A 26,259-nucleotide genomic window follows, 5' to 3' on the forward strand; every position below is an offset into this window, starting at 1 on the left:
TCCTCATCCTCTCCGCCTACTCAGACTAACAGTGAAATTGGTCCACGCAGGATATACCAAATACATAAAGGAAAACTAAAGTCAGAGACTAATTCCTTGGTTTCCCATTCCTCATCTGTTATTGGAAGAATAAATAAATCATTTTGGTACGGTTTTTAAACAGATGACAGGCTTTAAAAGGGACGAGTGTTTTATATAACCTTCGGGCTCAGCTGCCTTCAGCAGGATTTCTGTGGGCAGGGAGCCAGGAAAGCAGATTCCCCGATACCATTGGGACACCTGGGCTGCCAAAGAGCCTCTTCTCTCTTCAAGAGGCATTCTGGAGTAGGTATTTGAATGGTGCTGATTTAAAGAGTACTAAAAAAAGTATTAAGTCAGACTTATGGAGGTATGAACCAGGGAGACCAAGGCCAAATTGCCCAAGGATGACTCAAAAGTTGCAGCGACGAGCAGAGCAATGCCGGCTCTTAGGGTGCAATGGTGCTCAGCACAAGGCGCTGACAATGCGCAGAGGGAATCATCCTGCTGTGGCCGGAGCCGCACGAGCCAGTGGCCTGAGCAGGGAACACCAACAGAAAGTGGGGGATGAGGGACAGCCACATCCCCCAGCAGTGGCTCGATAAGAACTTGCACCCCCTGTTTCTTGAGTTTGCACCTGAAACGTTGGGTTTGGTGGGTGCAAGCAGGCAACGCATTTCGCTTCTCTTCGTGTTTCAGGCAGTTAGACACAGGGCACCTACAGAGTCAGGAAGTGCTCGACCAGGACCTGCTGTTCTCCTACTGCTCTGGCTACTTCCAGCTTTCTTCCTAAAAAAAGCTTTTCTTGGAAGTCATGACAACAGACGCAAATCCATTCAGACAACACAACATCAAAGCCTTTTATCTGAGTAGCACAGAGGGTCCCACTTAATATACCTGCTCAGAAACTACTTTTGATGTATTGGACCAAAACCTACCTACAGAGACATGCAGCAGTCATCACCTGTGATGTCTATACTAAGCTTATTAGAAAACAAATCTTGCAGGGTACCCAAAAGGAAATGCAGCAAAAAAAAAATAATTGGCTTTAATGGAAATGACAGCTTAAGAAGTGTTTAGATAAAAGTGAGCAATGTTGTCAGGAGGTAAACTTTTGCAGCTGTCCCAGTACATGAAGAGCTCCCCCAGTTACATTATCATAGTAACGTAACAGGTGATCCGAGGAGCAGAACTGCAATACCCCCCAAGCTCCATGCAGAGCCAGCCTGCCAGTATTTGCAAGAGGATACTCTAATATGCTCTGTGTAGCAGGAAATAGTTCATATTGCCATTTGAAAGTGTTGTTAGGTTCCAGAGTCAACAGCCTCTGCCCCAGCTCATATTTCAGGCATCCTATGGCCTCAGCTAAGCAGCTGTATGTTGACATGAACCACACGAATGTTTTTAAGGGTCTCTATTATAAACCAGAAAACTTTCTATTTAAAGTCACGGAAAAGAGGTTTTGGTGGAGGGGTGGGGAAATACATATCTGCTTTTCAAGCTGCCCTGAATTAATACCAAGCAATTCCCCACAGTGACAGCCTGCTGACGGCAGCCCAGGCACTCGCCGGCAGACCGGGCTCTCCCCTTCCCTGCTCCTCAGCCATCCCTGCTTCAGAGACCCCTCTTCTCTCTTGTGCATCGGACTCGGCCCTTAGAGAAGGTCCAGCTGCTCTGGCTGTTTCGGTACTTTCTCCACCCTCAGCAGCACGCACTCTGCCCTCAATCAGCACATTTGTGGGTTTTTTTTCCTCTTCCAACTTTGTCTCCCTTTAGGATGAATACATTGGGGATGAAGTGCTTTAAGAAACACAGGACCAAATCACATCCATAGGTCTGCTCCCACGGATGACTGTGTTCATGAAACAGGGTGCCACGTAGCCAGGACCTAAGCGCCTGCGAAAGGCAGAAGCACGGTGTGGGACACGCTCCCAGTGCAGCCCTCTGAAAACCAGCGCCGCATGACAGGGCAGCAGCAGGAGCTGGTGGCAGCCCCCACATCGCACCCAGGCCAGATGTGTCTCACACCATTACACCCCACGGGAGAGCACCGGGCAGGCCAGGACTTAGAGTGTAATCTGCTAAAACATCACCCCCTGCTCAACACCACCGCTTCTTACTGGAAATGCTGCATTGCTGTGCAGCACTCCAAGGGAAATGTCTATAAAAGCAGAAGAGTCCTCCCCTTTCTTTTTTTCGGTCACATAATGAGAGATGGTGGTTTCCTTTCAAAAACCAAACACTACAGAATGAAAACTTCCATGCAAATTTAGCAGCAACCTGAACTTTACCAGAGAAGCACCAGCCGTTCCTTAGCAGCCCTTCTGTTGTTGCAACCTGTAATTATTCAGCTGCAAATTTTATACAATTCAGAGATTTGAATTTCAACGAGGCCTTTCACTCAGAGATCTCCGAGAGCGAGCTCCAGGCTGTCTCCTGGGATTTTACAATCAGTATTCTCCTACTTTCACAGATGTGACATCTCAGCCTGAGTTAGACCAAGACTCCAGAGGCTCAAGTTTCTTTGCCAAGGTCACAGTGACAGTCCATGGCACAGCTGCGACAGTGCCCTCGAGTCCCACATCCCAGCTCCACCCTTTAAGCACAAGAACATTCTCCTCTCCCCTGTCCTCCCGGTCATCCAGCTGAGAGGATCTGGGCAAAGCAGCTGAAGTCTCAGCGCTAACAGCTTTGACAGCCACCAGACCCCAAGGTGAACCTTGTACTTGACCGAGGTCTGGTAATTGTGTCTATCAGTATTTTAAAAAGAGAAACCAAAGCCAGGGCTCGGCAGTGACTCCCAGCCAGTATTGCTCCCTCGGGCAGGAACCCACCGCTGGGCTCGGACCCGCTTGCTGGCCACATCGAGGGCCTGGGCTGGGCGAGGAGAGCAAGTCACAAGAGGTGGGGGAGCAAAGCCACCCCAAGGGCTCGCAGCATGGCAGCACGCTGCGTTTGATTTCAAATCAGGAATGATGCTGTCACCAAGGTGGAGGATGAAGCACGTTTGGTCACCAAGCCTACATTTGACAGCCACCCCTGATCTGCACCAGTAACCCAGCCAGGACAAACTCTTTTTTATCTCCCCCTCTCACAAGCCCAAGTCCCAGAAGTCTGCCCATTTTGGGGACTGATCAAATCCCACTATTCCACCAGAGTTTCAAACTACTTTCCATTCATTTCAGCACCCACCACAAAGTCAAATCACATTGCCTAAACCTTCCCTTTTGTATAAATGAAAAAGCACGTTCAACCCACTCTCCAGGTCTAACACCTCTGAACCCAAAGCAACCCCCTGTGCCAGCACCACCCCCGTGCAGCAGCTGCCCGATGCTGGCACGGGGTGCAGGGGCAGCGGGCAGCTGTCACCGGTCACAGAGCAACTGCACAGAGCCCCACAGATAGTGGCACACTGCCCTGGGGGGATCTGGCCAGGAGGCATGGGTGGTCTGTGCATCACCACATACCGAGCAGGGGCATCTCCAAGAAACATGTACACACCCCAACTCAGCATGCTGCAAATTTGTTTTCGGCATAACCAAAAGGATTACAGAGCCACACAGGCTCCTCTCCTAGCCCTTGGCAACCAACAAACCCTTGTCGGAGAAGTCAAGAGAGTTTATCCGTAAACATCATCATCAAAGCTGTTCAGCATGGAAACCAGCTCATACCTTCAGGAGTTGAACCAGAAGTTAGCACCTCAGCTTGGCAGAACTGCAGGTTTTTCACAGCGACAGTAACACTTACAATAAATGAGACAGGCCTGACAGAAGGTATATGAAGAACTGCGTGATGGCTGCTGTGCACAGGGGACGCTGGTCCCTCCAGCCAGGGGCTGAAGCTGGAGACCATCCACCTTGTGGGCCCTGAGCCTGATCCAGCTGAGGATGGTCTGTTCAATAGAGGTCACAGTATAAATTCACTGCAGGTTGCTAGTCGTGCAATCCAAATTTAAAAGCCATTATCTTGAGCATCCACGATAAAAAAAAAAATAAATATAGTGGACAAAAAGTTAATTTCCTTAATATTTCCTAATTTCATTGAAGAAGGTTTGAAATCCCCTTCTACAACTCCTCAGAGACTGCATAAGAGACCTTTAAATTAGGTCAAAACAAGTGGGCATGCAGTGATACAGCCCGGCTTGGTTTATAACCTGACTGTCAAGCGTTTTGCATTCAGCCTACCATGTTTTAACAGTAACTTCACTTGCTCCATCACACAAAATCAAAAACTCTGAAACTTCTGTCTCACGTTCTGTGTGATTTCTGCTTTCTTCCACCCCAGGCAGCAGCTGAGCGTTGCCAGGCTGGATGATGCAGTACAGCTTCACGGGTGCTGGGGGGTTAGCCCATGTGTGGGAAGCAGCTTGAGAGCTTGACAGGTCATTTAGACTTTTCAGAAAGAAAAAGGAAAAAAAAAAAAAAAAGAAAAAAAAAAAGTCCAACTTGTTGCCTTCACCCATCCCTGCCATACCCAGAGGCACCAAAGCGCCAGCCTCATGCAAACTCCAAACCAGACAGCTCTCCTCGGCTGAGCTTCCTGCACTTTGATGCTGTAAAGAAAGAAACTGCACGGGGGTCAGGAGCACTTTCCTTTGTAGTGAGCAGCTCCTTCGCTTTCAAAGCCATCTCGGCCAGCCTGAAACTTTCACCTGCAGAGTGCGGCTTGGATTCGGCAGTACCCTTCAGATCAGAGCTGGGCAGAGAGAGAAAGCCAGCTCCCTCTCACTGCCCGCGGCGGAGCTGTGCGTATCGTGGCAGAGGAACAAGGAGCGGAGGTCTGGGGTCCGAGCCCGCGGGCACAGCTCCCACCTGGGACCTGAGCTCAGGACTCCCAGCTGCTCTAACAGGCTTCGGGGTCAGTCTAGGAGTCTTTTACTTAAAGTAAAGAGAAAAAGGGCTGAAATTCTCCTCCAGAAAGTGCTTTGCCGTAGTGCTTCAGACCATGTCACTGATGTTTCATCCTGTTTGAGATGAGTGCTTTAGTCTCGGCGCATACAGAGACTTTTTTTTATTTCTTTGCTTTACATTTACACGCTGAGCTTATTAGTAGTACTAGCAAAACACATAGTTTAAACCAGCAAATTAAAAAAATACATAACTCCTACAGCTCTTGTGCAGGTTTAAGGCATCCCATTTATCAGAGCAGTATCCCTGAACAGTGAAGACATAAATCCTCGATGCTGGGAGCAAGGAGTTGCAGGCAACAGCAGGAAGCAGAGACCGAGCAAATCACCCCACTTCTCTCCCTTCGTCGCTTTGAGAGGTTCTGTCCTGGGATGCAAGACCCTGTCCAACTCCCCACATTCAGCATTGCAAGTCAAATGCCTCCCATACCCTCATCAGTCAGTCAGCTCAGAGAAGTTATGGTTTTCCTTTCTGCAACAGTGGAGAACAGTTTCAGTTTGCCAAAGTATATTGCTTTTCCCAAGGAAAAAGGCAGTTCTTAAAATAATTAAGTCATTAAAATTCCCCATTAAGTTTTGCCACTAGCAATGGCAGGACCATTCTCCTCTCCACAGTGGTGAAAACTGCTTACTTCCATATTAAACCCAGTTTTGTTAATGAACCGTTTTATTCCATCCTGTTTGCTTCTAAGAGAGCTCCCTCAGCAGCAGATCCCTCACATCAGGGAGTTTTTCATTACATATGTAACACTACAAGAGCCCAAGCATCATGGGCCACCTTTTAGCTGTCACAATGCAAGGAAGGTGACAGCCGTCTTCTGGGTTTGAGTGGCAGATTGCCCTGTACTCACTGCATCCTACACCTACCTCTGAGCAAACCAGGAGAGAGCCTCCTTACGCTCTCCTGCCACGCTGCTGGCCATGGCTGCTTCTGCATGACTGAGGAGAACAGACCGCATGATGGAAGTTGCTAAACACCCCCACACTTCGAATATCAAGACAAAAGGAAAGCCAGGCTGTAGCTTTGTGTCATCTCCCAGCCATTCCACAGTCTAATATTTTGATTTAAGAATTTACACTAGCAACAAAATGCTTTCGTAGCTAAGCACACCTTAGTAAGTTCATTAAAGCAATTAATGCTTAAGTGGCTGCTTACACTGCTCTGCTGACAGCACTAATTGCAAGTTGCAGAGGTGGATCCCAGTGACAGCGCAGCGAAGCCACAGTCGGCTTGAGGCTCACGCACGGTACTGGGACATGCAGTCCCATGCAACTGCTTGGGCTGGATCCAGCACTCCCCTGCTTTTTCCTGCTGCTAAACCCAAAATTCACTGTCTCTAGCACTGAGCATAGTGGTAGCTTCTGGTGAAAGAACATGTATTTCTCTGCTGACCAGCATCCAGCAGAAGATGCCCAGTAGCATCTTACTCAGCACTTTTTGAAAGCAAGTCCTTCAAGAACAGGAGTAGGGCTGGCTAGCCAGGGTGACAGGGCCCTTACAGACCACCGTGAGGACAGGAATCAAAGTGTTCTCGTTCCTGGAGACACCGTGGACCATTTTATCCCTTGTGAAATGAAATGGGAGGGTTGCACTCCCGCTTAGTAAACCAGGGGTATAACCTTCCTCACACAAGCAGTCCTGTCCTTCAAACATGGGCAGCGTGACTTGTGCCAAGAGTACTCGTACCTGTCTGGGGAGATGCAGGAGATCTGAGCCTCATTACTAGATCTGTGATCAGTTATAAGATCCCTCCTCGACTGTTTTTGGTCCTACCTTTGTCTGGAAAGAACACAGTCTTAAAAAAATTTATTTCTTTCTACATAGCTGTTTGTAGCAAATGTTTGTGAGATGTTTCCCACATTTCATAGACGGAAGCAAATCCCAGTCCAAGCCTCTATTGCCACCCCAGTTAGAGCCACAACAGAGAAATCCTGTTTCTTTCTGTACATCTCATCATAAAGAACAATTCCCGGGGAAAGGAGCCCACCAACCAGGAGCATCCAACGAGGTCTGGATCTCACGTGAGCAGCTGCAACCAGCAGAGTTGTATAATGGAAACCTGACCTACAAACCTTGAACCAAATTCTATCCATTCCCCTTTGGAAAGTGAGCGTGTGGAGGCAGCACGCTGCTTCTGCCCTGGCTGGTGCCAGCTCTTAGGGCTGTAACCTCTGGCTTGACCATTACGTTTCCTCCACCTGGCACACGTGGGGAGAAGGGGATCACCAGCAAAAAGCACATTAAAATGGGCCCTGCTTGCATAACGAGGGGACAGAGCATATTTTGCTGAGCAAGATCTCCATGCCCCACCACGGGCTTGGGGCTGAAGGGCACAGAAGAGCAGGCTTGGGCGCTGCCTCTCCCACCTCACAGGGCACCAGGAGCTGGGAAGCCAGGGACAGCTTCCCAGCAAACGTGCATCCATCCCTCACAGATCAAATGGCCACATACAGCCGCTCTGGGGACAGAACATCTGCGGGGGCTAGAAGAAGCAAGATGACAATCAGCCTTGGCATGAGGCACAGATAGTTTTCGGGACAGACTGTATTAACCTCATCACTGCTGGAAGCCTTGCTCCCCAGTGGGGCTGCTCCTCTAGCCAGATGCAATAACCAAATTGGTTTGGGGTGGTTTATGCCTGTAATGCACAACAGCATCAAAGAGATTACAAAGGAGAATATCTGCACCAGGGACTTCTAGTGAATAAAACACCCATAAAAGTGGAGATGAACACCCAGCACACACAGGCGAGGTTCAGGCAAGGCTATCCCCACTGCAGGCAGAGAGGAACAAATCACGGCAGCTGTGATCTGCGGAGTCACCATGGGAAGGAGACAAGATGTAAAGCAAAGCTGTCTCCTTCACCACCCCGGCACCAGCCCACCAGCACCAGCCACAAGAGCCCCAGTCAGGTGGGAATTCAGGTAGACCTGAGCCCCAGAGCAGCTGGGCAAGATATGCAAACCCTCCCCGACGTTTTTGTTCTGCAGTAAAATTTCAGGACCATTAGAAAGAGGTTCTTCAAGGAACTGTGGGAAGAGCAGGAGCTCTTATAAGGAGGTCTTTACATTGTCAGCAGTTTTGAGATGCTTTGCAACCGTCTGGTCCCTCCTTCCTTCATCCAGAGTATTTAAATCAAGGAGTTTCTTAAGAGAGCAGACTAGATTTGAATGACAAGGTTTCCCCAGCTTCCTGCCTGGCAATCCCTTCCTTTCCGATATTCTCACTAGAAATAAGGAGAAATTTGCTGTTGGTGAATGGCATCCCCCAGGACTAAACCAGCAGCAAGGGCCAGGGGCCAGGCCACGTGGACCCACTGACGGGTCCTATTTGGCCACATTTCTGGATCAGCTCCCATGCGTCCATATCACACAGGGTGCCCTATCTCCCCTCACAGATAATGCTTCCCTTTCACAAGAAAAATAGCTTGATAAAAGCTGCTGACCCCCGTTCGACTTACCACAAGAGAAAAACGAAACCAGTCTGGAGTCAGGAAGGGACTACGTGAGCATCTTTGAAAGATGCCCCTTCGCCTCCACCCGCCCTGCCAGGCAGTTAATTCGAGTGCGTCGGAGACAACAGGAGCACAGCGAGATATATTTTAGCCATCACACACAACTGCAGCGGAGATAACTCACTGAAAACCTGATTTACTTAACAACCGCACCAGCCGCTTTGCAAAGCCTGGGTGATTTCCGAGGAAGCCGGTGCCTCGCTGCCGCTCTGAGTCACGGGAAGCGCCACAGCCAAGCCCTGCAGCGAGGCAGGAACGCTGAAATTTCCCCAAACTGTTCTTATCTTGTCTCACAGTAACTCAAGGCTCATTTTCAAAACCGGGGCTTATTCAGAGCAAACAAACAAGCCACCGCATTCACGAAACCCTGCTGCGTCCAGGAAAGCGCTGTAAATCACGTGTGTAGACAGGGTTTACATGCAGAAACAAGGAACGCGCATCTGCAACGATTTTATGGCACACCAGCACAGATAATGGTTTTATGCTCCTCAGAACAGGTGATTTAAATTCCAGGGTGGCACAGATTTTAATCCTGAGCTAATTTTTTCTCTCCTCTATGCTCTAGCATACATCCCCATTATCAAGAGAGTAGGACTTGTAAAAATCAGATTTCCTGAAGATAGAGTACGAGAAAATGATGTTTTCTACAGGAAATCAGTACAACAGAGGCTCAGTAAAACATGATCGATAATTAGTGTTTTCTTTTTGACAGCTAGTAGCAATTGTCTTCTCCTTACATCTAGTGCATTTGCCAATTTAAAACTAATCTGTCCAAAACTGAAACAAAACATCTGGCAAAAAACCTCCCAGTGAATATTGGCTAAGATTTACAAAGCTATACAGCAGAGTGTCACCTGCTACAGCATCAGACAACTCAACAGTAATTAGGGTAGAGCTGAGATGGCCTGGTGGAAAGAGCTATCAGGCAAATGGAAAATGGATGGGAATAACTAAATCAGTTTAGATTTCCCCTAAAGAGGTAGATCAATAGAAAACGAAACCCGATTAGGAGGGAGAGAGGCACTGATCCAGATTCATTGAACAAAGCAGAACAGCTATAAAGTGACATTTATGGTTGTTTTCCTTACCAGGGTCGCACAAAGCAGCCAGCATGTACCAGCAGATCTGGCCCAGATTTATGGGCTAAGGGTAGACCCTTTTAAATAAGGACAGCTTCCCTCCCCACAGCTTACTTCTCCAGTTAGGCAGCTGTCAAAAAAATATATAGGCCATAAAAAAAGTCCCCCAAATTCAATTAAATGAAGTAAGCGAGGCTCATTGCCTGTTGGCAGCACCATTCTCCCTGCACCAGGCAGCTCGTTCTGATCACAGGCAGGTCAAAGCCGCATTGCCACACCAAGGCTCTCAGCTCAGCCCGTTTCAGCCGGTGGGAAGAGCCACGCAGGAAGGATTTGGTTCAAGCATGGGCTGCGCCCATCCACAGGCCCCCAAGCATCCCGCTCCGAGGATGCACACCAGTGCAGTTACACGGTCCCTGGCACAAGCCACCAGCCTTAGGACTAAGGCAGGGCATGTTGGTGCTGCCCTGGGGATGCTCGCGGTGCCGGATGCGGGAACACGATGCATGCACGCACCAGAGGCACCGTGCCTGCCTTCCCAAGGGAAACCCAATACAGATCCCAAAGCCCAGTACCTGCACCAGCCAGGGCACCCGGGAGGCATCACCTCCTCCAGCAAACCCTCTCCCCCATGAGATTAGCCCACTGTTATGCACAGCTGCCACCGCTGCTTACAAGGGGCTAATTGTAGTTAAATGCAACCACCCAGTGACTTGCTGGGTGCCTGGGCTCCCCCTCCACCAGTCACTTGTAACCACTCCCAGCACAGCTACCAAGCCTCTCCCTAACACCAGGGCCCGGCGGTGGCAGCATCTTCACGACGAGATGCACCTGGGCTGCCAGGGTTAAAAGCTCCCCCAGGGTGCCTCGTGCAGCCGCTCTCCCCAGTCCCCCGGGAATGACTCGCTCCCCAGGGCCATGGCTGTGCAAAAAGCTCCCACCACCAGCTGTCTCGGAGGAGGCTGCCCTGGCCGTGGCCCACATGCTCCAGCCAGTCCCGCTGCTTTCTGGAGCTGCACGCATCCCAGGGGATGAACAAGCACAGGTACGCGTTTTCCTTCCAAAGCAAATACCCCATCAGCCTGTGATGCTTGTGCCCAGGTTGAATGCCTAAGCCTACAAATCAGCATTTTACAATCACCCTGTACACTACAAATTTAATCAAATCTAATGAGGTTTTTGTTACTGCAGGAGGATGTCCCAGAGCCAGGGGCAGGCTGCTCCTGCACTGATTGCATCCTGCTCTGGCAAGGAGACCTCCAGCCTTCCCTTCGCTTACCCCACAAGCATTTTCACCAGCAAACTGTCCCCCATCACAGCTCTGCCACCTTGCTTGCCTTTGCTAACAGCCCGTAGCACTGTAACCATGAGGCACACTGCCCCCGTGCAGAAGCCAGACCCTCCTACAGGAGGGGGAGCGGTGGAAGCACAGGAGACCCCCAGCTCCCTTGCAGGGGAGGCACGCCTCGTCCTCCTGCTTCGCAGCCATCACCGGTCTGCTGTGGGAAGGTGGCATCCCACACAGCAGGCTTCTACTGCAGCTGTGGAGAATTCAGACCTCCCAACAAGAGCAAAGGGATGTCTACAACAAAACAGCCAGTGCCCAGCATCCTCTTATTTTAGTGAGAGAGAATAAACATAGCCAAGGCTTTGCACGAGTCTCACCAAACCTCCACGTTCATGCACAGGTCAGATACTATCTGACACCTCCCAAGGAGCCGACATGGAGTTGGATGTTATTAGGATCTAACACAGAAACTGTCTTAGGACAGAGCAAACTGCAAGACCAACTTCACCTACTGCAACGTGAATAAATATCACTCTTCTGCGCCCCAGTCCCAAGACCCCGTGGTCTGTGGGTGACAAAAATGCTGTTTTCATCTCCCGGTTACACAGCAGCTAATGGTGGTGCCTTAACCCCTCGCATCAGCCCACTGGGTCTTGAAGCCCTCCCCACATCCACGCTGCGGCCCCCCAGGACCTCCACACATGATGCTCCCTGGAGGAGCTCTTTCCAGAGGGCGCAGTGGGGACAGGACAGCTGGCGAACAGGGTGCCACAGCGATAAGCAGCACGTTACATGGAGAAGTTTTAAATAGATAGTGGGTAGGTAAACAGGATCCCCATTTCTTTCCTGTTCCATGGCTGGAAAACCCACAGGCCCTTCCTGTGGGAAGGGAGGGAGGAGGGTGGGGAGCCCACAGCGCTGGGGTCGGTTTCCAGAGCTGGGTAATGGCTGGCCCAGGGAACTGCTCCTCCCCACAGCAAAGAGGAGAGAGGTTTCCACTGCTGCTGGGAACTCCTGGTGTTGACCGGAGCAATCCCCAGAGGGACAAAATGCCATGTTAGTATATTTTAATACCATGGGGCAGGAGTGCCTTAACCGGGTGGTCTTCACATCACCATCCAACAGGAAGGAGCTGGGTGTTTTTCAGATGGACTCTATTCTTAAGGAGCACGAACACATTGGGTGACCAAACCAAACCGACTTTGGTAGAAGTTCAAATGTCCAAATATCTCTAGAGATCCATTCCAAAATGTTCAGGGATTCACAAGAAGGCCCCAGCCAGTGGTAGCTGAACGGGCTCTTATCAGAGCTTGGTCCAGGAAGCCTGAGTGAGCCACGTGTTTCTGGGAGCTCTCAGACCCAAGAGAATGTACAAGGGTCATGCAAAGCCAGATGGTCAGACCTCTTGTCACTCTTGCACTGCTCTGGGCATGGCTCCTTCCACCTCCAGCTGCATTTCAAGCTGTCAGTCCCACTTCACAGGAGGAAATCAGTCAACAAATATTGCCCTTCAGCTAGAAGACAAGCCTTGGAATGTAAGTGAATTAAGTAATATTTCCCGTTCTCTTGCTCGCCGTAGGGTAACCGGACAGATGAATGCTGCATACATTCCCGTTACTAAATGCATGGGAAATCTGAGCGCACTGAGTGATACGATGCAATGATGACCCAAATCTTGAATCCACGCTACAGATTTGGTGTTGACCAGTACTGAGATGACAGTTTTCCTTGCTTTGAAGAGTAATGGAAAACTGCTACAGATGAGAATAATTTGGATCAGGGAGCAGAGCAGCAGCTTCTTCATAGCTATTTCACAACTACATGATTAAAGTTACGGAAGAATAACTTTACTGTGAAAGCACACAGGGAACTCCACTTAGATGCCCTTTAAGATGAAATTTTAAACTCACTGGCCCTTCTAATAACAGGAAATGGACCTCCAGCATCTCTCCATGACCCACTGTCACCTACCAACGCAGATATGCTGTGGTTTTGGCACAGCATCCAGCAGCAGGTTGGGAGTTGACTGGTTACAGCCTGGACTGGCACTTCGTATCACATTCAGGACTTGCATCATTGTTTTGACAGCATCAGCTTTAAGAGGAAAAAAACCCCTGTAATCAGCTGCCTGACAGCCAGGAGGATGTCACTGCAGATCCAGGGGGACTGTCCTCCTTCGCTGGAGATCAGGCTCTTCCTAATACCTGCTATTTCAGGCTACCAAACCAAAATTTTAATTAAAAAAAGAGTCCCATTTGAGTTCCCTTGGAGCCCTGCTCTAGCCTTGCTAATTAAAGACAAACTGACAGGATCTGAAGTGAAAAAAGAAACCAGGTCTGAAAAGTTCGAGAGTCACAGGAAGAGTCAGGAGCTACTAAGTAGGTTGAAACTCGCTTTCCGTGAGAGCACTGCATGTTGTCCAGCCCCAGGTTTCTGAGTTAGGTCCTCAGCTCTGCAGAGGTGACAGACTCCCCGGGAGGGTTAATCACAGCACCCCGGCTTTGAATCTCACCTGTCTCCTCCAACACCACGTGAGAATTGAACCCAGCGTTGGTAGACAGATGCAGAAAGTGCTCTTCTGCCCATGTCCTTAACGTGTGTGAAATGACTGTCCTTTACCTTTACTGCAGGGTCATTGCTCCTTTCCAGCTCTAAGAGGCTGAGAGCTGGTACGGATTTCCAGGGGACTTCCTTGTCCCAAGCCACCGGGTGGCTGATAGATGTCCTGCAGCAATGAAACCCCAGTGCAGCAGAGCTGCCCCACTCCTATGCAAGGACCTCATGGGTTTCATTCAGTAATAATCTGCTGGTAACGTTGAAACAGATGGTTTTGACAGACAGAATCCTTTAGACTAGATAATTTGAAAGACTTTGAATACACCAAGCCATCGTGTCTCGCTACGCTCAAGCCTTATCATTTCAACTGGAACCGTGCAAGTACCAGCACTTGATCTCTAACTTTTGCTGCTCTGAATCAGATCAGAGCGGAAATACTTAGAAGATGCCAGAATCTCCCCCACCCACTCAAAATGTGGATGTTTCCAGACAGATGTAGGTGTAACACAGAACAAAATACAAGCCGTGTGCAGATAATGCTGCTGTGCTGTGGAAACCATCAGCTGCCAACCAGGTTAAAACAGGGCTGGTACAACCAGTAAGAACAGTGTAGGAGTGACTTTCAGGTTAATTCCTGCTCTGGTCTCCCCTTTTTAGAGGTGAACAAAATAGCAGTAGCCCTTAGAAGAAAAAGAAAATAAAAGTCAGGTTTTTTGTTTGGTGGCTGTTTTTTTTTTTTTTTACACCTAATAGGATTTCCCTTGTCAGCCCAGGTAAAGGCACACAAAGGTAGATGAGACACTGGAAGTTTCCCATTGCAATTCAGAGCTTGGGTGCTCCTACACTCAAGGCAGGGACCTCTCCTCTGTGCCACTTTGAAAGCAAAGCCAGGCAGAGCAGATGAGACCACCGGGAAAAAAGGAATCAAGATCTAACTTGAAATCCTTGGCCAAATTGACAGATGCTGCAAGCTGCTACAGAGAAACACAACAGAGCACCAAAAGGCAGTTTCCTACATGAGTAACATTTACAGCCAGCCTGCCTCACACTGTCTAGGGAATCCAGAGGCCAAATTCAGCAATAAGCAGTTGCAAATTGCAGGGACCTCCGTGGAAACTGCATCCGCTCGCTAGTAGCTGCACATGAACTCTTGTTCCCTGAATTCAAAGTGCGCAGGGTGCTTGATTGCATCTTGGCTCTTGATTACAAAGGCATCAGCAGACAGAATTAAACAGTTTGCTTCCTGGCCTATTTAGCATCCTTTGGGTGATGGTTTAGAGCATGGCAAGGCTTAGGAGATGTTTTTAACAGTTGTGCCAGAATCTGATTTATTTTTTTTTTTAATATTTATTTTATTTTGTCAAGACATTTGCAGTGGGTGATAAGGTTTCCCAAACATCTGGCCAGGCTCCAGAGGAAAAAACAAGCAGTAAAAGCAGCTCTGCACTAGGTTATAATGCACCGCCTGAACCAGCTGCCATAGCAACTGCTATTAAAGAAGGAATTAGAGCGTTCTTCACGGAAGTAGGAAAACTCGCAGTCAATAAGCATAAGGGTGGGATGCAAAGCAAAATAAAGGATGATAAATACAAGCCAGTGGGAATAAAATGCAGAACTGGATGAGAAGCAGGGCCATTTGCACAGGTATATGCGCTCTTGAGTCGTGGAGCTGCCTATAAATACACTAAGATACCTAACTCCAACCTCATTAACAAGCATTTTAGATACAGTTGATCCTGCCTTGGGGCAGGAGGTGGATTACATGACCTCCTGAGGCCCTCTCAACCTCTATTTTCCATGATTCTAGGAGGAAGAAATCTACACCAGCTAAGCTGAGCTGGCCCAAATCCAGAAAGACAGGAATTTAAATCTGGAGGGAAAAAAAAATAATAAATAGATTTAATCTACTTTTCAAGTTCTCCTTGACCAGGAGAAGGGACAGAAAGCAGAGCTGCAACCACAGCTCACAGCCAGGTTCTTCCTGTCCGGAAACACGTTTGCAACTGCATCAGGGTAAAGCAGCCCCATGAGGTTTAGCCCTGCAAGAAGGCTTCGCCTCCAAAATCACTCATTTCCCCACCAATACTGATTTGCAAAGAGTTAGACACTTAGCTGCAGAACTGTGCTTTTTGTTATGGGTTGTTTTGGGGTTGAATATGGTGGGGTTTATTTTTGACAAAATACACTTAAGAACAGAATGATGCTGCAGAACGTGAGGTACCAGCGATTCTCAGGAGTGATCAGGCTAACATCTTACGTCGTTTTGGCAGAACTGAATTAGATATCACAACAGAGCACTGCAGCAAGACAGAGCCTTGGCTATCGGAGGTCACGGCCAAGGTGGGAAGACAGACGATATTTCACTCTGAGTTGCTGCTGCTTATTACGCAGAAGATACCAGAGGTCCCTGACGGAGCTGCTATTTACGCTCTCTGGTTTCTTGTTATTGGAGTGGGACAAAACACACAGTTAATCGGAGCGTAGGAAACAGCACACACCTGGAAGGCAGCCAGGCAGGCCACAAACACATTGCCTGCAGAAACCCCATGTCACAGCCCCCCAGAGCGAGGAGCTGGCTGGGCTGTAGCGTCAGCCCTTCCACACCGTTATCCCACAGAGCAGGCAGCCGGGCGTGCTGCTTTCAGTGCTTGATCCGACCCATATCGATGGCCATCACTGCACTTCCATGCCTTGGTCCCCTTTGTGTGGATGGCAGACAACAATCCCCCCAGGGAAATGACAGGGACATCACAGGGCCAACCAAGCTGGCAACTTACCGGCTAGAAAAAGCCACTAATGTATCAGCAGGTATTATCAGGCTCAGATGGGGACAAACCAAACAAGCAAGGCTTTGACATTTGACAGCCTAGAGACATCAGAAAATAAAGAGCCATCCAAGGCTGCCCCCATGTCAGCAGAGGCAGAGCAGCCAGGACAGGGAAGGGAAAGGTTAAACACCAGCGATTTAGCACTTGGTTGTATGCACAAACATCTCTGGGCACCTGGATGAATTAAGGTCCCATCGATAATCTGCCTTCGACTGACAAAAGTCCTGACGTTCCCAGCAAAGGTGGCCGTGGTGCCCTGAGCTCTCCCTGCTGTGATTTGGCCGGGCAGGGTTTGCAGAGCAGATGGTGACCTCACATATCCTACCTACTGCACCTCGCGTGCACAGCCCCGAGAGTTTCAGCCTTTACTCCTCATTGCCCAGGTCTCTGTTGGAAAGGGAATACTCATGGCTGCATTAAGAAGCAACCGTCGGCAATACCAATAAACCAAAGAAATGCCCAGTTTGTATTTAGGGGTACATGCGGTCAAGGAGTTTCCCCTCCAAAACACACTGTAGCCAAATTTTAGAAGCTGATTAAAAGTGACTTAAGCCACTTCTAGTAAGAAACAAAAACCTGGGATTGGCAACAATCATTGACCAAACCCTGTTAGATTTAAAACACCTTGAATCCAGACAGACAATCCTTACTGGAGGGACAAGTAGTTTTAATCCAGTACTTATTCATTATCTTCTAATACTATTACCAGATACGTAAGAAATATTTCCAGTGGTATCAGAAATGGTGGAAGCTGGCACCCACATAAAAGCCAGAAACCGAAACGATGTGAAACCAACCCATTTCCATTACACAAGCCGAGGACAGGCGCTCTGCTGGAACAATGCACGAGTGGGAAGATGTGCCCATGGAGCTGGGGGCGGGGGGGCAGCCAGCCTGCAAAAGGCTTGGGGCCAGGGTGGTGGTGTTTAAGTTTTGATCAAAAAAATTCCAGCCAGCATCCCTACCTCACCGTTTCTTAGCAAGGACAGTCAAAGCATATTTGCACGCCCATGTTCAGTTCTTGTTTTAGTCAAGAAAAGCAATTGCTCACTGCATGGGGCGCAGGAAAGAGACCGCTTGTGCTACAAGCCTTGCTGTGAATAGAGAAACTCAAAAGATGCACAATTTCTGTTCTGCAGGCATGGCAAGAGTGTGTCTCAACTCACACATCTTCAAACAGCAAGCAGCGATGCTCAGTGCATGCAACCGCCAATGCCCCAAGAACAGACACCCTGATCCCTCTGAAAGGGATTAAGAAAAGGCTTGACCCACTGCAACCAAAGCTTTCCTGCAACACCTGGTGTCACATTTGATCAAACACATCCTGACGTTAAGGAAATATCTCATTTTGTTATTCAAATTTTTTTAAAGAAGTGTTTCTCGTCCAACTTTTTTGTCTAAAGAATGGATTGGAAACAAAATGTTTAAGTTGACTCCAGATTTGGGGAAGGAGAGGGCCTCATCCCAGGAAAAGCAGAGATGGACTTCCAGCATTAATTTTCAAACAGAAAAGTTGGCATTTCAAGCTGTTATGAAAATGGAAATTATTTTCCCACTTGATTGAAATTCCGTGAAGTCAGGAAGAAAAAAAAGATTTACTTGTTATGACAACAGAGAAAGTTGCATATTCAATATTGCTCGTGCTCCCAGATGCCATCTAGTTAGCTGCCATATGCAAGCCACCCCGCACTGGCATCACATCCAGATTGCGTGAAAAAGCCAAGTTAAATGTGGCCAAATATGTGAATCTGCTTTTGGAAGACATACCAACCGCCATTAACAAAATTAACTAAATCCATCATTGCCAAGGGCTCCCACACACAGCTTCCCAAAGACGATGGCTTTCATTTCCACACCTATGGAGTTTCAAACTCAAGAACCACCTTTGCTATTGAACAGAAACTTCATTTCTGACTTGAATCATTCCCCAAATACCCAGATACGCACTCAGACTATTGGCAATAAAAGAGATATTTTTTTCAGAGCCCTTCGAAGGGCATGAAACCCAGGAGAAAAATCTTCTCAGACAGATAAATGCACTTGCTCATAGACTTGGACACAGGAACCCCATGTAAAAAGCTTCAGGAGACTAATAATGTGGGTGGAAAATTAAGGCACCTCATAAAAGGTTTTCAGTAACAAGGGAACAGATCACATCAACTTGGAAAGGTTAAAGAAAGCAATTTATAGACACTAATTAGGGCCTCTTTTTAAAGTGCCTTTGCAAATGACAACGTTGGGTTTATTCCAGAAAGGTGCAAAGGGAGCGCAGCAGGAGCTGCCTGGGGATGGCTCCTAAAAGGGTTTACCACACTCGTCATTATCGCACATTTACAGGAGATTTAAGGGTTGGCATGAAGGGAAACATGGGGGTGTATTTACATAAATAAGCTGTACAATACTTACACCCTCCCCAGGGAAATATCCGCATCAGCACAGGACCCAGTGAGCCCCCACTTGCACCCACTGCTCTGCTAACAGGAACAATTTTGCTGGATGGCAAGTCCAAGATCATCCAATCTGAGTTGTCATTCACTTTCTGGCTCACCAGCCATAAGGATCTGCATGCTTACACTTCTGCAGAAACGCTGTTTTATGCAACACTCTGGATGTGACAAAGTTTTGCTTGCAGGATGCAGTGCCAGAAGGTGGGAGCTGAAGGACTTTGCAGCAGTGCTTCCCAGAGCCACGGCTGGGGGCCAGCGGGCGCCCGCGGAGAGGCAGCTCTCATCTGAGAGCCGGAGAAATCAGGGCACCTCCAGCACTGCTGGAAGGTGAATCAGTCCTTCGGGGGCTTTATTTCTCCGTTGGTTTGCTGAAGAGAACACAACTAAGGCAAACACCTCCAGCTTCTGCCACTGAAGCGGCAGCTCCCCCTGCAAACAGGCTGGGTGTGCAAAGGGCTTCCAGGCAGCAAATGCCACACATCTGTACAGGCAGCCGCTTCACCCACCTCTGGGTTCTCTTTTGTTGATTTACAGAACATCAGCTCCTCTCCCCGCACTCTGGGGCTGCTTTTATAGGAGCTCAGCGATGTGGAAAGACCTGGACATGACAGCCCTGCAGCAGCCGGGGCTGCCTTGGGGACGAGGTGCTGCCCCGGGAATGGCAGGACCAGCCTCTTCCCCACAGTTTCAGTCCATCTCCTTGCAGGGTGGCCTTGAAGGGCCATGGCCTTCAGCAGCCCTCACAATTTCTTTGCAATTAGTAGGGTAGCTTATAAAACATTGCTTTATTGCATTAATAAAGCAGCTGTCCTTCACAGCCATTAGAAGAGCCCAGAGGTTGTACACCGCACTGCTGCTCCCTGTAAGCTCTGTGTATGGACTGAGCTTACCTTTGCACCATCCCCCTGCACCCAGCTCAGATCACACCTAGAGCTGGGTAAGGGCTTGAACATTTTTCCACTTAGAACAGCCATGGTGTGCGATGCCCCTCCACAGCGTGCCCTTCCCAGCTCCCACACAGGGGAAAGCGGAGCAGGTCCACTGGGAATGCTCTGCTCTTGCCTTGGAGCTCACCCATTAACTGCATGTAGATATTCTGTCTTGCCTAACCAAAGGTCCTGGCCAGCACAATGCAGCCCAGAGGGACCACTGCCCTTGGTCTGGGGTCGCTGCCCATCACTACTTCTCCCCAGCGTGACTGTCCGCTCACATCTGCCACCAGCATGTCTGCAGCGTGCTCCCTACCCTGGTTCTGTCAGCAGAGCTACAAAGGAGCTTTTAATAGCAGCTTGTTTGTTAAACCTGGGATATTTTGACAGATCTGCTGCAAAAGATGCAAGGAACAAGCAGGCAGGAGCTATCACCCCTTTGCTGCTCCTGCCCACGCCAGTGCTGATGCTCCCTGGGAGCTCTTGCCTTCAGTCCTGCTTCACCACCACGCTGAGAGCAGCAATTCTGCATCACACCCAGTCACCTGTGGACAAACCTGCATTTCTTTCTTACACAGGGAAGAAATCCTTTTCTCCAAGGCTGTCACATTGGCAGAGACAGAGGCTAGGTGGGAACCAGGGTGGCTCAGCCCGGTGGCCGTGCCATCGATGGCAGAAGGAAACGGGGAGGAGGGAAGGTGCTGCGGATACCCGCGAGTGCACGGAGGCTGAGCAAAACGCTGATCTTTCAATTACATCTGGGCAAGGCACAGCAAAGGACAGTGAAGCCAGCACATCCAGGTCCTCAGGGACAGGGGGGGTTGCTCCCTGAAGAGCAGGGCAGGGTTTTGCACCCACTGACTCCACCCTACAGCGCTCGCTCCACCGCCTCCATCAACAAAAAGCCAAGTTGCCATCCAACTCCACTTTCTTTTCCCTGGTTTCATTGCACAGCATGCATAACTCCATCCTCTTTCCCATTCCAGGGGTGTGAATGTTAAATACAGAAGTAGAGAAACGTAACAAAGAATGGAAACAGCACACCCTCTCAGAGGCAGCTCGGAGGTGACGCGTGCCAGCTGCACCCCCAGCTCTCTAACCTTCCTCACGCTAACTTCTCAATGTCTTAATCATTTATGTTTCACCTCCCCCTCCACTTCCCACATGGAAACAAAAGATGATTCATACACCAAAATAATCACCCAGGACCTCCAAAAGCCCACAAATCCCCTCACTTTGGCCAAGGGTACTTAATAAGGAATTTTCCCAGTTTGGCATCTGGGTTTGACTCTGTCCCCTCCTCCCCTTTACACTGGTCCCACAGCACAGAGAGGGCAGAGCAGGGACAGGATCTGCCCACACACTATTTCTAGGGCTTAAATTAATTGACCACAAAACTTGAGGCATCTGAAAAATCCAGCTACACAGAGGAAGCACCTGTGGCACCGGGGATGCTGCCCCTGCCCTCTCCGGTGGGCGGAGAGGTTGATTTTCCACCAAGCAGGGAAGTGCCTTTATCACATCTGGTGTGACCAGCATCACATCGAAAAGGGGCACTGACGGTTAAAGCCCATTACCTGGGTTTGCCTGCAGAAAGAGGCCAACACAATTACAGTACCGAGAGAGACCTGCAGCAACGGGTTTCCCTTACAGGAGGAAAAGAGTGAAGCCGTGAGCTGAAAGCTCAATCCCTCCACCCCCAACAGCAAAGTATTCCTGTCCACAGGTGGTGCAAGACCATCATCCACAGGACCTCGGATGCCAGAACGCTAACGCCTCTGCCTGAACACACACCAGCCCTGCCTGCTCACTGCCATCGGGGTGCACCACTACCCTCCACCAGTGCCGAGTTTGCAAACTCCTCCGCCATTTGCACATCTCTCACAAAATACAAAAATATTTGTAAGGCAGACAATGAAGCAGCTTTCCTTCCAACTGCCCAGACCCAAAGCCAGAAGGGGCAGAAGGCCATGCCTCCCGCAGACCCAATGGCCCCATCACACCCTCCAGCCCAAGCGCGGAGCAGAGGCACCGTCACCACACAAAGAGGAAGATGATGAAACACTCGTTAGCCACCCCGGCGCTGTGACCTGTCACTTACAGGCGGGCAGCTGGGTACGAAACCCACAGCCATACCCTGCCAAGTACCTGCCAGCACAGGCAGAGGCAACACAAGTTAAATCTGTCATCTCAGGCGATGCCAACAGACGCTATTTCACAGTAGGGCTCTAGCTGGCTTCACTGTCAGGGCTCTCCTGGAAGACTACAACGGCTCAGAGTGAGAAACACAGGTTCACTGGAGCGAAGAGCTGGAAGCCACTGTTAAACCATTAAAGCACGAAAGAAACAAATAAAAGCCTGCAGTTTCCAGGGCATTATCACAGGTCTGCTCTCCGAAGAGAGGCTACAGACTCACACAAAACCACAGACACACAGCAGGGCTTGGCAAACACCCAGGCAGGCATCACTGTCCACCACCAAAATGCTCCGTTTCCAAACGGGGGCAAAACACACACACAAGGACAAGTAACAGTGCAAAAAAAAGGCCTTCTCAGAAACAGGGACACGACTTTGAGGAGACTTCTCACAAGACAAGACAAGGTCCTTGCCTTCCACCCGCATACCAGGCAAGTATGTACTGCTTCTTGCAAAAGATGCTGGTAAGTAGAGCAACATTCACTAGCAGAGATGCTTAGGAAACCTGGCAAGTAGAGATGCATCTCCTTCACCTCTGCCGTGCCAAGGGATCAGGGAGATCACACTGATTTCGCTACCTGGCAGAGCAGCAACCCCAAAGGCTACTCCATGTCTCCTCCAAGAAATGTTTTCACTTGTCTGCAGAGAAGCGAGCTCCAGCTCCTCAGATTTTACGGATTTTCCCCTGTGCTGCGCTGAGGCTAACGGGGGTTGACTTTGAGACTTTTTCTTTTTTCTAACTCCCTTCAGATTTTGAAACAAAAGCAAAGCACTTTGATTCACTTTGAAATGGTACAATTACACCAGTTCCTGAACAATTTGCAGTTCTCTTCCATAGGAAGCATTAAGCAAAGCCATGCTTTTCAGTATTTTGAATAGGAAAAAAATTCATACATCCATGTAGCTCTCAATCATCCCCGCCTTGCAGGGAAACAGAAGAGATTTATACTGACATGTAAATCCCTGCGACAGACTTCTATAAGCCCACTAGAAGAGGCACATCCAGCAGGCAAAGAAGTGTTTCACACCTTCTGTAAGTAGAAAGTGTGAAAAGAGATGAAAGCCGCCTCCCTTTCCCCAAATTCCAGTCACAACTCCTGCCCTATCCTGGCATTTGTGTGCCCACTCTAGATGTCAATCTAGGTGACACTGGTGTCACACAGTGCTTTGAGAACCCCATAGCTGTATCAGAGAGCAACACTCTACAGACCAACACCACCTCAAGGGCAGTCCAGTCCACGGATGTCAACACAAATGCCTCTGCACACCACAGCGCTACATGGACCTCACACACACCAGACGAAAGAAACCGCCAAGTACAAGTGCCGTACCTTCTTCCAAGTCGTTCCTCAGAGAAGCCTCCAGCAGCGCAACGCTGGCCTCAAAAGACACTTTCTTTCTGTTAACTGCATTTCTCTTCTTTTCATGCTTCCGCTTCTTGTGCTGCATCTCCTTCTCATACTGTGCCCACTTCTTCAGCTGCTGAGCTCTCCGCTTCTGGGCTGCCCGCAGCCTCTCCAGCGTGGGCACCTTATCCAGCAGCTGCAGCTCTGTCAGGAGGTCCACATGGGCATCCATTGCTTCTGCTGAGAGAGGGGGAGCGAAGGATGTCCCAGCGGGAAACAATGTCCCACCACAGGTCCTTGGATTGCAGCTACCTGCTGCTATACGAGCATCCTGAGGCCGAACTGGGAAGGGCCCATTGCAGTGTCCAATGAGAATATGGTGGAAACCTGAAATGAGGAGGAAAGTGTGAGGGATCAAGTCTCATCACCCTGTGCAGACAAACAACAAAGATCAGCCCACTGGAAAATGCGACAGGGAACACCTACCATATCAAAAGGCAGCTCACTCAACTGCACTTTAATGTCTCCATTGTTCTCACTAGCCTTTGTGGTTCCACCCTTCGCCCACTCCCAACACCCAAGCAAAATCCTCTTGATAAAGCAGCAGTTTTACTGTACGATTCAGTCACGTCTATAGTTCAAGGTAGCCCTCTCGTATGAGCAGAAGAAAGTCTTAATGAGCAAAGACCTTCCACAGTATTTGGTATCATTCCTCAGACAGCTCAGGACAGATTCAAGCACCGAGACTCATCCTTCCCTCCAGCTGGCCCCTTCCAGCGTAACCAGCACCCTTGTTAGAGGTGTCCCCAACACCGCAGCCAGGACTGCGCCGCACTGATGCACACCAGCAGCCGCCTCCCTGAAGCATTTCGGGCTGAGCAGCAAAGCACAGGGCAGAGGGGACCGCAGCTGCAGTGCCACAGCCCAGGGCAGCCCTGACACCAGACGAGGCCATCCCAGCACAAACAACCCAGAAGCTGGAGATGCGTAGGACTACCTGTCCAGTGCCCTGAGGCCAGGCAGGTTTTCCCAGAGAAGCTCTACTCACCAGCAGCAGCATCTGCACTCTTCTACTTCATCCATCAGCCCCTTCTCACCCCAGCCCTGGCTGAGGGCAGTCGGGTAGGATGTGGCTGCCAGGGAGGTATTACTAGCACTTAAACCACCTCAGCGACTTAAAAACACGGGGTTTGTGTTCATTTCTCTCTTACTTCAGGTTTTTTCTTCACCACACACTATTTCATTCTGGTTTTGCTGTACGGGCTCCACAAGCACAGCAACAAGAGCAGTTAAATCACAGCCCCAGACTCTCGATGTGACCACGACATCAGACCTCTGAGCAGTGCTACCTGCAGAGTGATCAACCGGGCAACCCATGGGCAGCCACGCAATCATCTGCTGCACAGGAGGAGGAAGCATGTCCCAGATTTAAGGAGCAGTCCAACAGGGAAAGGTGTGTTTGAAATAAAGCCAATGTCACGAGCAAACTGCATGAGTCCTTTCCAAACAGACTGGCACAAAGCACACCGAATGGCAAGGTGAATGTGCCAAACCGAGGTATGCTGCAAATAACCACGTATGAGGCGAGAGCTCTTATGGTTCAGCCAACTTGAAGCAGGGGGGGTGGGAGGGGAGGGGAGGGGAAAGCTGACGGGGAAGAAGGGAGACTGTGGAGAGCTTAAGTATTCATAAGCACCTGAGAAAGCTCCAACAGGGCAGCTGAAGCCATTCCTTGCTCAGCTCTCCTGCTCCAAAAGAGAGCAAGCAACAGTCTCCTAAGTGATGGATGCAAAGCCTCTGTGGGAAAAATAGCAGCAGAAGCAGCAGAAGAGAGGTAGCCAGAACCAGGTGAGAGACGTGGTGAGGATACCAAACCTTACCCCATTCCAGCCAAGCCAGGAAAAGCCACTGCTTGTCCCTCTTCAGAGGCGAAGCAGCCCAGTCAGGGAGGCATTACTCCGAGGAGCTGCAGGGAAACGTCCCTGCCACGCAGCACATCCACCACATCCCAGTGAGTTTTGCCAGGATGAGACAGCTGCTCCTTCCAAACACTGCTACAGACCTTCCACAGATGTTTGACCTTACCTATAAATATCTTGGCAGACTGACAGTGAGGCACATCATTTCCTCTGCAAGATAATTGGTTTGAGGACTAAAAACAAACAAACTCAGCCAGAGCACACAGGCAGGTCCTGGGCAGTTGCTTTATCCAGTAAATAGCCATCAGAAGGCCAAGGGCAGCTTCAGCAGCACCTGCAAACCTTATTTTGAGGGTTTCAGATAAACCTGAACAAGAAAACCCTTGTTCCATCCTGTAAGAACATAACATTGCAAAATAAATGCTTTAGTTCCACACAGGGACAAATCCAAACCCTTACAAACCTTTTCATAAGAGAGATACTACCCAGAAATTCAAACACTTGCCCAAAATTGAGAACATCAGCGCATGGCTTTAGCACAGCGCTGGGAAGCAAGGGAAGCGTGCCACAGCTCCTCCATGGCACAGCTCCCCCTGACCCCTGCCCGCAGCCCCCACGAGCCGGGACTCACCACGGCCCCCAGAAACCCTGCCAACAAGAGCAGTGCAAATGCAGCCCACTTCGCAAAAAACTTTTTAATTTTGGGACAGATGCATTTTCCAGGCACAGGCGCTTGGCTGGAAAGCTCTTCACCACCTCTCCTGAACCCTGCTCCGCACAGCACGGCTCCTGCCCCTTGCAGGCATCCCGGGGAAGGTATCATTTTTGGCAATCGCTGCCCCAGTAACACAGGCTGCAGATCTGAAGCCCCGTTTACAATACCTCGAAGGAGGGGAGATAAGGGTAGGAAATGCCTCTCCGCATACCATGCACACTCCCACCCTGCTCCTTTTCCAGGCCACTTCTGCCATTGTTCGCTGAAAGATGAACAAATGTTTCCCAAAATACACCTGAAGTAGAAACGAGGACCTAATTCTGCCGGTTTATTAAAGCAAAGAAACTTTATTTCAGCATCTCCCTGTTTACCAAAAAAAAAAGAAGTTGGAAGCTTTCTTGGCGGTATTAGGACAGCACCTTGGAAAGAGCAACAGGACTTTGATTTGTAAGGTGAGGAGAAGCGTGGCTTGCTCTGCTTGCCACGTTTCAGCCTTCCCGCATGCACCTCGTCCTCC

General features: G+C 49.5%; 1 protein-coding gene across 1 annotated transcript in view; it reads right to left on the reverse strand.

Moving 5' to 3' along the window:
• The window catches only part of PPP1R16B (protein phosphatase 1 regulatory subunit 16B), a 64,225-nt gene that overhangs the window by 22,135 nt on the left and 15,831 nt on the right, over nt 1-26,259 (reverse strand). The window contains exon 2 of the mRNA XM_040609200.1: nt 23,094-23,495. Coding sequence (XP_040465134.1) covers nt 23,094-23,340 — 247 coding nt within the window. The 5' untranslated portion in view covers nt 23,341-23,495. The remainder of the gene's footprint in view (nt 1-23,093; nt 23,496-26,259) is intronic.

Source organism: Falco naumanni, chromosome 10 (genome assembly GCF_017639655.2).
Source record: "Falco naumanni isolate bFalNau1 chromosome 10, bFalNau1.pat, whole genome shotgun sequence".
Classification (NCBI taxonomy): Eukaryota; Metazoa; Chordata; class Aves; order Falconiformes; family Falconidae; genus Falco; species Falco naumanni.